The sequence below is a fragment of the Eleutherodactylus coqui genome, chromosome 5 (genome assembly GCF_035609145.1).
Source record: "Eleutherodactylus coqui strain aEleCoq1 chromosome 5, aEleCoq1.hap1, whole genome shotgun sequence".
Lineage (NCBI taxonomy): Eukaryota > Metazoa > Chordata > Amphibia > Anura > Eleutherodactylidae > Eleutherodactylus > Eleutherodactylus coqui.
In genome coordinates, this window is record NC_089841.1 from 216,407,015 (window position 1) to 216,421,692 (window position 14,678).

Genomic DNA, 14,678 nt, shown 5'->3' on the forward strand with positions numbered 1-14,678 from the left:
TGAGCGATCATCTTGCGCTGTAAATGACACAACGATGATCGCTCAAAAGTCGCTTGAGCAACATCTTTTTAGCGATTATCGTTGCGTCTAAACCAGCCTTAAGGATCTAATATGTAGGGAGGCCTTGTCAACGCATTAATGTGCTAGGAGATAAGATGTGGCCAGACACTTCTACAGCAATTTATTTCCCTCTCTGCATGAAAATAATTTCGTATGGTAGGTCAATTGGGAAGTTGGGGAGAAAGCTCGCGGCCAAATGGTGTTCAGACGACAGCTATCTCATGTGCGTGGCTGTGCAGTAAACGTTATTAGAGGACTATGTCTCTACTCCATAATGACCCCCTGGGCATCCACATAATTGCCAACATTTGAAAATTATTTCTAGGGACATTTCCACTTTGACAAGACATGGTTTATCTGGGTGAGGCTCGTTATGGAGTGTCGTTTGTTGGGGTGTCATTTGCTATGGGGTGGGGTTTAACTGAATATACAATTTTTTTTTTTTCCAAATATTCTCTGTATACTGTCCTCACTATAAGGACCTTATAGTGAGAACAGGATAGAGGGAGGAGAAAACTGCACTGACCAACACTACAGATATCACATGCATCTATGTTAATACTAGTGCTCCACTCAAACTAGGAAAACATATGGCATTAAACCACCAATATCTCAGATACCACGTGGCATCTTCCTGCCATGAGACCATTACAAGGAAGTCTGACAAAGGTGCTTATTTCATGATCTCTGACATCACAGAAGACATGCTGATATATGAAATAACTTACAGTGCCACAGTGATTTCTCTGCTTGCCTGTAGCCCTGTCTCCACTGAAGTATATAGAGAACACAGTGGGCAGGAATTAGTAGACTCCTATTTACCCAATATATGTAGATTCTGTGTGCTGCTCTACATGGATGGGGGGCTGGAGGTCCTCCCCGGCTCAGGGCCTATCAGGAGGTCCACCTGTGCTTGCCCTGCGGGCTAGTCCGATCCCTGGCTGTGCACAGGGATCATATTCAATAGCAGCAGGTATATGCTGTAAACAGGGTGCTACACAATGTAGCGTGCAGGGCTAGAGGATCCAACCGTTTCCATCCTCCTAGTACTGAACAAGAAAGCATTGCAATTCATCATCAAAACATAGAGCTGTAAGTGGTTTCTATTCTCCCTTTGCGCTTGCTCCAGGCTCCCGATGAGTATGGAGACCCAGGAGACAAATTGTGTTTCCTGCAGGTTATTGCAGCTATAAAGTAGGGTTATTACTGATGGCTGGCACCATCTTCTACTGAAGTATAGGGAGTATCAGTGTATATTAAAATATTTTGGTAACTTTAAAAGAAGCCTCCGCTGAAAGTTTCCCCAAACTTCTAGCCCTATTAATTGTAAGTTTTGCTAGTGTCTCTCACGTATGATTCCATTTGTTCTATTTTTTTCAGGCTGATGAAGGTCTTGTAATGAGATTGCCTGGTGAATCTCAAAAAACGACCATTACTTCCTGTGAATTTGATCTACGTGGCTTAAATCCAGAAAGTCGTCTTAAGAATCTTCTCCATCTTACAAATGTCAACGACTTAGAGAAGCAAACTGAAGAAGCTCGTAAAGCCAACAGACATGCTGAGATTTTTGCCCTTGGTCCACCAATGGATGAGGTATGTACATATTGCTGTTACACCCTTTCCTTATCCTTGAGGTCTCTTTCAGACAGGTGACAGCGATATCGCCACGGGAAAATCAGAGCGATATCGCATCTGTGTTCGGTGCAATATCACTGCGTTTTCTCATGGTGATATCGCAATTTTGTGTTGCCACAAAGTCGAGCAACTTTGTAGCGCTTTTTTGCCAGGATTTTCGGGAGAGCTTAAAAATATAAGCCCTACCCTGAAAATAAGGCCTACCTGGCTTTAAAAAAAATAATACGTCACCTAAGAGGCACTATCAGCTCCACCTGGCTTTAAAAAAAAAGAATACATCACATAAGATGGGCTATCAGCTCCACCGAACGTCTCCTCTCCATCTCTGGCAGACTTGCTTGTAGTTTTCAGCAAACGCTTACTGGTTTGGAGGTTCAAAACCCCCGCCTCCAGGAAGCGCTGGATGTGATTGATTCTCGAGTACCGTGGCTCAGCAATCACTGCAGCGCTTGATGAACCAATCAAAGCCATTCAGTGCGATAGCTGTGATTGGTTCATGGAGCGCTGGCTCTTATTGGCTGAGCTGCGGCACTCAAAAACCAATCATAACCAGCGCTTCCTGGAGGCGGGGGTTTTAAACCTCCAAAACAGGAAGCGTTTGCTATAAACTACAAGCATGACTGCCGGAGCTGCAGAGGAGACGTTCAGTGGAGCTAATAGCGCCTTTTAGGTGATGAATTCTTTTTTTTTTTCTTTACTACATATAGGGCTTCCTACTGTAAAACTTGCATTGCACTGCATGAAAACTGTGTTTTCATGTGATGCGATGCAACACATAGCAAGGGTCCATAGGATAACATAGGCTACAAAACCTTGCAAATCGTGGCTGTATAGAGCATGCCGTGATATTGTTTTTTGCAATGTAGCAGCCTACAAAACCTCGCTAATGTGAAACAACCCATTGGAAACCATGGGCTTCACATACATGTGATTTATAGCACTGTTGCATCACAAGAAAACCGCAAGATGTTTTCGCCCAGATCTTACCATAGATCACTATTGTTTTGGGGCGAAGCGGGACTGTAATATTGTAAGGATGGACACTACATACCGTATTTTCCGGCATATAAGACGACGGGGCGTATAAGACGACCCCAGACTTTTCGTCTTATATGCCGGGAATACAGTGTGAAAAAAATAAAAATAAATACTCCCCTCCGGCGGCGCTGCAGCAGGCTGTCGCTCCCCCGTGCACGCTGGCAGAGCATCGCTTTCTGCAAGCGGGGCTTGAATGCCCCGCCTCCAGAAAGCTGATGCTCTGATTGGCTAACTTAGTCTGGCGCTAGCCAATCACAGCCATTCAATGACGTCATGAAAGACAAGAACATTAACAACAGGGAAACTGGAAAAAAAAGGGAGGGGGGGAGATATTAGGACATTCCACCCTGAAACCATGTCAAGTTATGGGTGAGAGTTCTCCTGAACCCAAGCATGCATGGCTGCAGAAGATCAGAATGAAGACCAAGTTTGAACAAAAGGGTCCTAGGAGTTCTTATCCATGGCCGTCAGTTCTTCCATGGTCATGATACAGTTTAGCTAATCTGTGAATTCTGTTCTGGAAGGGATAGAACATGATTTCCAATACTGCGAAATCAAGACTTTTGCAGTTTCCATAAATTGATGTAGTAATCCTTTTTTCGCCCCAGACATTAAAGCCATTCTTATAATAAATAGGTATAATGGATACCCGATGCATTTTGTCCCTAATGCTCACTATGACTATTTCAGGAGGATGCTGTTGAAATACGCCCTATACCAGAATGTCCAAAGGAACATATGGGATACAGGATAATTGTCAAGCTGCATACTCTGAGGTACAGTACCGTTATATTAGGTTCATTTCTGAATGTCTATTTGGCATATCTTACATTTGCACATATGCACAGTGATGTTAATAACTGTGAAAAATTGATATACAAAGTATATATAAAGAGTTCCAAAATTTGTATTATTCGATGACTAAGCCTAAAGGGGGTTTCCGGTCTGGAATCTTAATGACTTGTTCTTAGAATAGGTCATCAACATCTGATTGGTTCGGACTGCCACCCAGAACTACTGTAAATCAGCTATTTAAAGACTCTGTGTGGCGTTGGTGAGTGCCAATGCCTCTCCTCAGGGTAGCAATGTTAAAAGGATGGGCCCCTAGTGGTGTTGGGGCCCTCCACTAGGGTTAGTGGCTCACCTGGTTCCTGGACAAACTCTGAGCTGCTGGCGGGTACTGCCAGTGGTGGGGGAGTTGGCTCTGGGACCAGGACTCAAAACTCTGCAATGGGTCTGTACATCTTGAAGTGTGTCCGGGTCACACTCCTGCATCAATGGAAAGCAGCTTGTGACGGGACACAGAGCATGAGCCAGCCATGATGCTGCTAAATATTTATTTCCAACAAAAAAGGTAACCACTGTCAAGTTTTCGGAGACATATTTCTTAAACCAGAGCCTCTTGTCCTGCAGAGTGTTAAGGAAACAGAAATAAGGTCCTCAGCTCTCGCTCACGACCTGAAGTTTGTGAGTTCAATCCCCACATGGTTCACATAGCCAGCTCAAGGTTGACTCAGCCTTCCATCCTTCCAGGGTCAGTAAAATGAGAACCCAGCTTGGTGGGGGGTAATAAATAAAAAAAAATACTACCTGAAAGCGCTGCGGAATAAGTTGTCGCTATACAAATAACAAGATTTTATTATTTTTTTTTTTATATTGCAACCGTAGTATACAAAGTCTTTTAGGCAACAACAAGTACAAGCGTTCCACTCACCCTCAATCATGAGGACAGTCTCTTATTAGGTTTGTAATAATCATCCGAGGAATATGAGCAATTGAGCATGTTGAGCAGTTCAAGGCAGTTGAGCATGAACAAAGAATCCCACAAACAGTGTGGAATCAAGTCCATGTGTTATCCACTTACTCCAGTGTGTAGTCAGAAGCTGCATAACCACTTCTCATTTCTCACCTCTTTATGGTGCCGATTCCTGAGTACCCCATGTGACTTACCATAACCAATCACAGCCCAGACCCTTACACTCTATGGGGAGACTTAAGAGTTACATTACATTACCATTAACCCCTTGAGTGGCACGCCCGGAAAAGTTCCGTGACGAGCTCCACTGCTCATAGCAACATAGCCCGGAAGATTTCCGGGCTATGTATCACTATGGGAGCTGCAGAGCACAATGCCACAAGCTGTGGCAGTGTGCTCTGCCTGCACAGACCCACACAGAGCAGTGCAAGGGCTTTGAAAAACCAGCAGAAGATATTGCCGACATGTCGGCAATGTCCTGCTTTGTTTACAGGTTGCCATAGAGACCATCGGCTTGTCAGAAGCAAGCCGATGGTCTCTGTGGCAGGGAGAGCTGGTTGTTAGCTGTCAGAGGACAGCTAGGTACCTGCTCTTACAGCAGAGATCAGAGAAAACCTCCGATCTCTGCTGTGTTAACCCTTTACATGCTGCAGTCTATGTGACTGCAGCATGTAAAGGGCTGTCACTGCAGCATGTAAAGGGCTGTCACCATCGGACCCCTGGAATGTGATCAGGGGTCCTGATGGGTCCCTGTGGAAGTCCCCTAAAGGGACAAAAAAAAAATAAAAAAATTTAAAAAAATAAAAAAAAAAAAAAGTAAAAAAATTATTAAAAAAATAAAAAAAACACTTGTCTCCCTTTACTTTGTAAAAAATCAAAAATACAATCACACATGTGGTATCCATGTGCGTCGTAATGACCCAGAGAAGGAAGTTAATACATTATTTAACCCCTTAATGACATGGCCCCTTTTTTCTTTTTTCCCCATTTCTTTTTTTCCTCCCCCCTGTTTAAAAAATCACAACTTGTCCAGCAAAAAACAAGCCCTCATACGGCCATGTCATGGGAAAAATGAAAAAGTTATGGCTCTTGAGACGCAACTGCAAAACTAGTTGAAATTCAATGATTAGACCATTTTAAAAAACCTGCCCTGGTGGGCACGACAGGGTGGTAGGAAACCTGCCACTCAAGGGGTTAAAGGTCGCACTTATACAACAAATAGCGGAAATACAATTGTTAGCAGGAATACTAAAAGAACATAACAAACATTGTCTGCAAACAATACTCTGAGCCCGTTACTTAACCCATACACGGCATACCACTTACCATATATACTCGAGTATAAGCCTAGTTTTTCAGCACATATTTTTGTGCTGAAAAAGCCCCCCACGGCTTATACTCGAGTCAGGGAAGGGTTAATTAAAAAAAAACCTCCATATTTACCTCCTAGCCGGCGTCTGTGTCCCCGGCGGTTTTGCAGCAAGCTGCTTGAATTCTCCCGGCTGTCCTCCACATCCTCTCTGCTCGGCTCTTTTATCCCCCGCCATCAATGCTGTGATTGGATTGAGCGCCAGCCAATCACAGCCGGCGCTCGATCATTCACAGCCAATCAGTGAATGACTGGCGCTCGATCCAATCACAGTGCTTACTTACATAGCGCTGATGGCGAGGGATTTGAAAGCCGAGCAGCGAGATGACAGCGGGGAGAATTCTAAAGGAGCTTGCTGCACAGACACAGACGCCAGTATGGAGGGCTTTTTTTACCCAGTATATACTCAAGTATAGCTCAGCTTATACTCGAGTCAATAAGTTTTACCAGTTTTTTGTAGTAAAACTTATTGACTCGGCTTATACTCGAGTATATATGGTACATTGTCTCATTCATTCGTCAGGTGTCCTTTCAGTAGCTCAGTTCCACTCAAGTGAATGGGACTGAGCTGCTATACCAGCACTGTGCCTGATAGCCAGTGAAGCGGCCACAGCTGAGCCTCTTTGAACAGCTGATCAGTGGGGGGGCCGAGATGGTGAACCCTGGCCAATCGGATATTGATGACCTAACGTAAAGATAAGTCATCAAAATCATTGCACCAGAAAACCCCTTGAATTTACATAAAACCACAGAACTCCTTTAAACAAACATTATTGTGGCATTTAGTAGCCCAGTGAAAAATAACTTTTTTGTAGGGAAAATTTCATCAGTCACTTGTTACACAAGCCTATCCGTCCAATTCTTACAATCACGTTTGCTAAAAGGTAAACTAATGTACTACTCAAGGTTACAGTTAGTGGATTTTGCGATCACCTTGTGGGGTGCAGTGTTAAGGCCACAGAATGCAGTCCTAAGCTCTCACGACCTGAAGGTTGTGGGTTCAATCGCCGGCTGGTTCAGGTAGCCGGCTCAAAGTTGACTCAGCCTTCCATCCATCTGAGGTCAGTAAAATGGATACCCAGCTAATACCTGAAAACGCTGCAGAATGATTTGGCGCTATACAAATAAGCCCCCCTTCCTCATCACGTGACTGTCTTATGGCCATTGATACGTTATCACTTAGGACAACATATCATCCATGGCCGTTTCGCTTAGCAAATTGACATAATTTAGTTTTTGGAAACTATTCAGCTATTATTCTACTCTGTGGGTTTAGTACCCAGAATGCAGTCCTTCTCAGTGACTGACACATATCTCATGAAGGCTCACAGTAATTACAAATTTTACTGAACCTTTTCCCATAAACCTGTATATAAACCTGCTCCGCTCTATTACATGCTGCCCACAGACAGGATCGAGCTGACCGGTTCACTTTAAATAGCTATATACTTTCTTTAGACATGTACATACTTTATAAAGTTTAACCATTTGTCTTCCTCCAAACAGATTTGATATTGACATTGAGCCGCTGTTTGCAACTATTGCACTTTATGACTGTAAAGAGAGAAAAAAGGTAAGAGATATCAGATATCATCGGCTTCAACGCAAATGTGAAGAGGACACTATGTTTTTTTTAGCACAAAAGCCCACCTATATTACACATATCTACACTGTATACAGAAAACTATAGTTAGTATACCCTTAAAAGGGTATTTGCATGTCGCATTTATGGCATGTCCATAGAATATACATTAAAGTGAACCTCCAGGCCTGGAGAAATAAAACATGGCCACACTGCTTCTCTCACTATGTATTGCCCACTTTGCATAGTATGTATCTGTAGTCTACGAGCCGCTTCACATGAGCGTATTTGTATATGCAATGCGCAAAGAATAGAACCATTGCTTTCACTGGGTTCATTCGCGGTATCATTTCTTTTTGCGTGTGCAAAAAATGCACATGCTCTATTTTGTGCGCATTTGCACACCAAAGGTCTTCATAGAAGTCTATGGGAGCTGTGCCAATGCGCTCTAAATGCGCGCACAATTTCGCAATATGTTGTGCAATTCTGGGGGAAAAAGACAGGTCTGGAACTCATTAGGCTAATTAGTCTTTAAAATCATGTGAACCGGCCCTGTTAGCGCAAAAGGTACAGTAATATGTGCAAAAATGCACGCAAATGCGTTGTGCTGTCCTAAGACACTGGATGCTATTCTGCTCAGTGAAAAGCACTTGTTAATCAATGCAGGTGTAGGGACTTATACTAACGAGGCATACTAGTGCACAGTGTGTATCACATTGAGATGCAGGGCTGTCATCTCTGTTATTCCAGGCCCAGAGTGTCACTTTAAATGCTTCATAAGTGCATGATAACAAGGACAGCTTAAGGCCCATTTACATGCAATAATTATTGCCCAAAATTCATTCAAACGATATCAAATAAGCAATAATCGTTGTGTGTAAATGTGGCCATCATTCGTTTTTCGGCTAAACAATGATTTTAAGATGAGCTTAAAATCTATCATTCAGCCAGAGAGAGATAACACAGACCGCACGCTGTATTCTCAGCGGGAGCTGGACATTGTATTCTGCTGGCAGCCCGTGCGAGAATAATGCAGCTGTGTGCAGGGCCCAGCCTACATTCTGGGCTCTGCAAACAGCCCTTTTACACACAAATGAAAGTGATAAAGTGTTAATGGACATTAGTGTCCATTTACACTTTATGCGAATAGATCGCTTAAACTTTCAATCTTTCAATCGTTTGAAAGATTATGTTTAATCTTTAATTATTGTAAATGGGCCTTTAAGGCCTTTAACGTGGCTGTTACTGCAACAACTATAGATTTCAGTGTAGAAGGTCTATGCAATTGAGGTCTCCTCTCCCCTGAAGTGCATATATGAAGAACTTTGTATCAATATTTGTAGGTGAAAGCCAGGAGTTGGTTCAAAGCACGATCAAGGTGCGGGTCCTTCTATTATACTTTTTTTCTGTAGGTTCTATTCTTTGCTCTGGCTTACAAATGCTGAAGAAGAATACTGACCCAAATTCTGCCATGTGAAACTGGCCCCCAGGCTGGTCTCGCGTGACCGGATTTGAATTGCAGATTCCGCGATCGGCATCCATGCAGAGGATCTGTGGTAAAACGCTGACAAAGGCATGCATTTTCGAATTTTCCTTCACACTTACAGGTACAAATTGTGTATTCCGCGAGCGGAAGAGAAATCGCAGCATGCTGTATTCTAAAGCGGAATCCACACAGATGGCTTGCATCGATGTCAACAGATGCATCCAACCTGCCGCCCATATGCAATAAACATTGCGAAAAGGGCTGCAGGTACCCGCGTCATCGCTAAGCGACGGCACGGAAATACAAACCAAGGGGAAAAAAAACCTGTACTGCGCATAACCGCCTGCGAGCCTCCGGGCTCACAGCCGGAATCACACATGCAAAGTCAGGAATGGTTTCAAAGGGGATGGGAGATATGTAAGAAGGACTTCTACTTCTTCCTGCTGGACCTACATTTGGCTTCTAACACTATACTTCAGGGCTTGAACACATGGGAGTATGGGGTCTTCTGTCAAGGTGAGAATGAAGAGCATCATCAGTGCCGCTAGAAATCATTGGTAGTGCTGTAGTAAAGGACAGGGCAGAGATTTGTAGGGGAGCGAAAACTTTTCCTCAAGGTTCTATATCTGTCACAGCCCTTATGTATAATGGCTTATCCTGATGGCTTATAGCTTTTGTGTTACTCATACGTTCATTCAAACATTTGTTTATTGCAAATTCCATCCAGATTGTCTACGGATCAATGTTGCTAGAGTATATAAAACCTGATTACATTAAACAATGCTGTATTTTGTATTTGTTAGATTTCAGAAAATTTTCATTGTGATTTGAACTCAGAAGTGTTCAAACAATATCTACGGACACATACACCCAGTGTGGCCCCTTCAAGCCAAGCAAGAACTGCAATATTCTCCATTACCTATCCCTCCCCGGACATCTTCCTAGTTGTGAAGGTGAGCATGAGGAATGCTTGGGAAGCAAATCTGGGGATGAGAGAACTGGAAGATGCACCTGAGTAATACTGCATATGGTAGACATCACTATAACCACATAGATGTGCAAGGGTACATGGTTTTCAGCTTGACTGTTTAAAAATGTATTTTTAATTAATAATGGTTATGTGCTTCTGCAATTACTGTGTGGCCATTATTAATCAACAATCAAATAACAGTGAGTTTTTTTAAAACAGTCAATTTGAAAACCAAAAAGAGTTGCATGTCTACGTGTTCAAATGAGAACAGGTCAATTCAATTGGAACAGTGCCTGCAGTATCAACCCAGGCCACTGCAGAGTGTATGGAGCTGTCTGCTCACCATGCGCTAATGCAGCGGCCAACTAGACAGCTGGTCGGTGTCAATCCTAGGCCGTGGACTCCAACTAATCAATTATTGATGAACTCTCCTGAGGACAGGTCATCAAAAGTTAAGAGGTGGACAACCCCTTTAAGAAGAACAACCAATTTGGTACTTTTGCCTGCAGGCATTTCTAACATACTAAAGTACCATGGATGTCGAACAGAATCCACAACTAAGATGAAGTACACTCCGGCGCAGATCCCAATAGAAGTTGCCAAAAAGGGCTTTTCTGTTAAGCAACCTTCTATCCGATATGCAGGGTTAAAGCTCTGTATTTAATAAACGTTATTTAACTGAAGAGCCATTTCTGGCATCTTTTATGGGGACCTGCGCGGTGTGTATGCTATCCTATCCATATGTGGATACCAAACACATATTTTCGTGGTGCGGTGGTCAGTGGATATATTCGAGAACACAGCAGCTTAGTGGATCCATTGGAAGCAGTCATTCTTGACATTAGGTGTTCTATAAGAAATGTGAATGTCAAATTATACATTGCAATGAACAGATTGTAAGATTGTCAAGATTCCAGATAGCATCCAGTCTGTTCTCACTTTAGGTGTTAATAGAGTAAACATGATCGACCTTGAAATCAGTACAGATTAAAGCCCCATTTACACGCAAAGATGATTGCTCAAAATTCGTTCAAAAGATAGGATGATTGACAATTTGAGGGATCATTTTGCATAAGCTGCTAATGGGCATTAATGCTCATTAGTAGTTTATTAGCTTCATTTGCATGTAAATGAGGCTCCCTTCACTGTATGCAGATAACAGCAGGTGGTCTGTTATCTGCATACAGCTCTTTTGTTCTCCCCTGGGACTACAGCTGTATATGATGTTATCAGCACTGCTGTGGAGAAACACAGTGTGTGCTTCCCGCTGTCAGCTCTAAGGCCCAATGATGGATTTTAAGCTGAACTAAAAATCACAGAAAGGGAATTATCAAACGAAAAAAAAAATCACAGAACGAGGCCGCATACTCACTGATACATTGATACAAGATGGCATGCATATAAACCAGATATCCTTCAATCATGCAGAGGCCAGACTGATACATGTGTCTGTTTTTGGCTCCTCCATATGAGGACACTGATGGGACAATCACTCACAACTAGAGATGAGCGAACGTACTCGTTTAGGGCGATTTCGCAATCGAGCACCACTTTTTTCGAGTAACTGACTACTCGAGCGAAAAGATTCAGGGGGCGCCGGGGGTGGGGGGCAGCGAGGTGGAGCGGGGGTAGCAGTGGGGAACAGGGGGGAGCTCTCTCCCGCCCCCCGAATCTTTTCGCCCGAGTAGTCAGTTACTTGAAAAAAGCGGTGCTCGATTGCGAAATCGCCCTAAACGAGTACGTTCGCTCATCTCTACTCACAACCCTCTTTATAATGAGGGAGGTGGTTGCTTAGTGTTAATTCCTACACAAGTAGGGTAAATACTCCTCCATATATCAGCCTGGCCTCTGCATGATGGAGGGATATCTGGTTTATATGCCTGCCCTCTTGTATCAATGTATCAGTAAGTATGTGGCCCCTTTCTGTGAATTAAAAATCATCGTTCGGCCAAAAAGCAAATAAAGGTAGCATTTACACGCAACGATTATCACTCAAAAGATAGCGTTTGAGCAATAATTGTTGCATGTAAATGGGTCTTAAGTAAAGCCAAGTGCTTTCAGCTACTCCACTTCATTGATGTCAGCGCAGCTAGTTTGCTTTCAAGTGAGAATAATTAAACACGGTGAAATATGAATGTTAAAGCGACCTTCGGTTACTCTGTTCTAATATGTTTTACAGCTTGAAAAAGTTCTTCAACAGGGGGAAATTTCTGACTGCGCTGAGCCGTACATGGTGTTAAAAGATTCTGATGGTGGAAAGGTGAGTTTGTAATCATAATAAGAATCAATTGACCATAAACTTTGGATAACTGTCGGCCAAATGCTTGTTTGGCCCACAGCTATTCCTCCCGACCACCCATGCACATGTATACATGGCCCAGCCAAGCGTCTATGTATTCTCAATGGGAAGAGGGAGTCGGCCACTGCCAGACAGCTCTAGTGTCTGCTTTTTTTCCCAGAAGAATAAACAGATTGGGCATAATGAAATTCAACATGCCCGATCCGCCTTTGTCTCGACATCTGCCATGAGGGAGAGTGATTACACTAACATACGTGTTACATGGTAGGCCACTCTCGCCACAATCAGTTGGTTCGACTGACATTCATCAAATGTGTATGGCCACTTTCATAAAAAAAAGATAGCATCAGCCTATTGTAACTGATCTAGTGGCCAGTGTGAAAGCTTGAATATTTCAAAACTAAGTAGTAACCAAAAATAAAAAACCGACAAAAATAAAAAATGATTACTAGTAATTTATAATAAAAATATATAATATTCATAGATTTATATTATATATTTTAATTTGATTATAAATTCCCTTTCAACAAACAGTTAGTGTGTATAAATGGCAGCATAACGGTAACTCAGAAGCACTTTCCATGTGCCCACCGGTATTGATGTGTATCAGAGCACAAAACCTTTTAGGGATATAATAAACCACTGTTGTTTTTTTTTCTATATTACCAAGGTAATATAGAAATGAGTACCACTGACAACATTAATTGCAATTACAAATGAAATTCATGCTTAAATACAACATATTATTATGGATATCCTTGTTATTGTGGCAGTGTGCTTTGTGACATCCATTTTTATGTCTAGTTAACAATGGGGTACATTTAGTAATACTTGCGTATTTCTGACCAGTACACAGTATGTAATAACTAGTTATTAGTATTATTTATAGTACCAGTGTTTCTGGTGGTGCAATGACATCATCACTTGTAAATCACTGAAGGACCTGTGATGATGTCACCGTCATGTGATCAGGGGTGGAGCTCAGAGCTCTAGTGATTCAGCTTCTTGTTGGGGGGAAAGCGTGGCTGAGATGAAGAACCTATGATGACATCTGTGTCATGTAATTAGGGACGAAGCATGTAACTCACTCTCTCGAGGAAGGACCTTTGATGACATCACCATCATCTAATCAGGGGCAGAGCATGTAACTCACTTTCTCAGTCACTCACGGACAAGTGGTCATTAGTACTTTAATAGTGTCGCTGGAGTTGAATGGGGCTCAGCTACTGAATTAAACCAGATTGTAGTCGCTCTAGATTGAAGATCAGCTTCGCACACTGTGACTTGCCAAACACACCGTACTCCTTTTTTCAATACATCTAAGACTATTGAGTCAGTGTTTTTTGCTTATTTATTAAATATGGCGTTTTGCAAGGTCGAATGCACATGGCCAGGTTGGATTCCGCATGTGGGATTCCGCAGCGGAATCCGACCCAGTGACCCTGCGTACCTGTCCGGATTATTGATAAGTGCTGTGGAGCAGACAGCTTCTACTGACTGGTAGCTGCACTGGAATAGAACATGCTATGATTTTCTCCCCGCGAGCGGAAAATCACAATTGATTTCCGCTCATGAACAGGCAAAACGAATTTTCAATAGCATGTCTATGGGCAGTATTTGCTGCAGAATCCGGAGGCGGACACCCGCTCTAGATTCTGCAATGCAAATACGCCCGTGTGCAGGCGGCCTAAGAATTTCATCCTTTTCAGTGGAATTATGCAAAAAAAAACTGGTTGCATTGACAAATATCAATCAGTACAAACCTAGTGCTAGTCTGGCATAGTAGGGGTGCACAACAACAGTGCTATAGTTGTAAACTGATAGAGCGTGGAAGGAGTTTTTCATCTTCCTAAGGATCTTGTAGTCCAGATAAGGGAACTGTCATAACCCGGCAGTTTTTAACACAGTGAATTTAATATAATATAATACACAGAAAGTATAGTAAAATTTGCAACGCGTTTCGGCGTTCTAATAAACGCCTTTTTCAAACATAACACACAAATGACAATACCGTTCTTTTATAGCATTGCTTACTAGAGATGAGCGAGCACCAAAATGCTTGAGTGCTCGTTACTCGAGTCGAACTTTCAGTGATGCTCGAGAGTTCGTTTCGAGTAACGAACCCCATTGAAGTCAATGGGCGAGCATTTTTGTATATGACTGGTGCTCCGCTAAGGTTTTCATTTGTGAAAATCTTGACAAATCAACAAAGTCATGTAAAAAACATAGACATGGATAGGGCAGGCGAGGAGCAACATGCAGGGCTGCATTTCGGGCTCCGAGGTCTCACTATTAAGCCACAATAGTGGCAAGAGTGAGACCCCCCCCCCCCCCACTGTCAGCATAACGATCGTTCTTCTCTGCCACAGCTGTAACAGCTGTGGCAGAGAAGAACGATCTTAGCCTATTGAATTCAATGGAGCCGGCAATACAGCCGGCTCCATTGAAAGCAATGGACTGCCAGCGAGCGCGGGATGTATTTT

General features: G+C 42.8%; 1 protein-coding gene across 4 annotated transcripts in view; it reads left to right on the plus strand.

The window, feature by feature from the left end:
• The window catches only part of DOCK8 (dedicator of cytokinesis 8), a 143,572-nt gene that overhangs the window by 24,452 nt on the left and 104,442 nt on the right, over nt 1-14,678 (plus strand). For all 4 annotated transcript variants that reach the window (XM_066604205.1, XM_066604206.1, XM_066604207.1 and 1 more), the window contains exons 6-10: nt 1,441-1,653; nt 3,424-3,509; nt 7,365-7,431; nt 9,730-9,879; nt 12,076-12,156. In XM_066604205.1, coding sequence (XP_066460302.1) covers nt 1,441-1,653; nt 3,424-3,509; nt 7,365-7,431; nt 9,730-9,879; nt 12,076-12,156 — 597 coding nt within the window. The remainder of the gene's footprint in view (nt 1-1,440; nt 1,654-3,423; nt 3,510-7,364; nt 7,432-9,729; nt 9,880-12,075; nt 12,157-14,678) is intronic.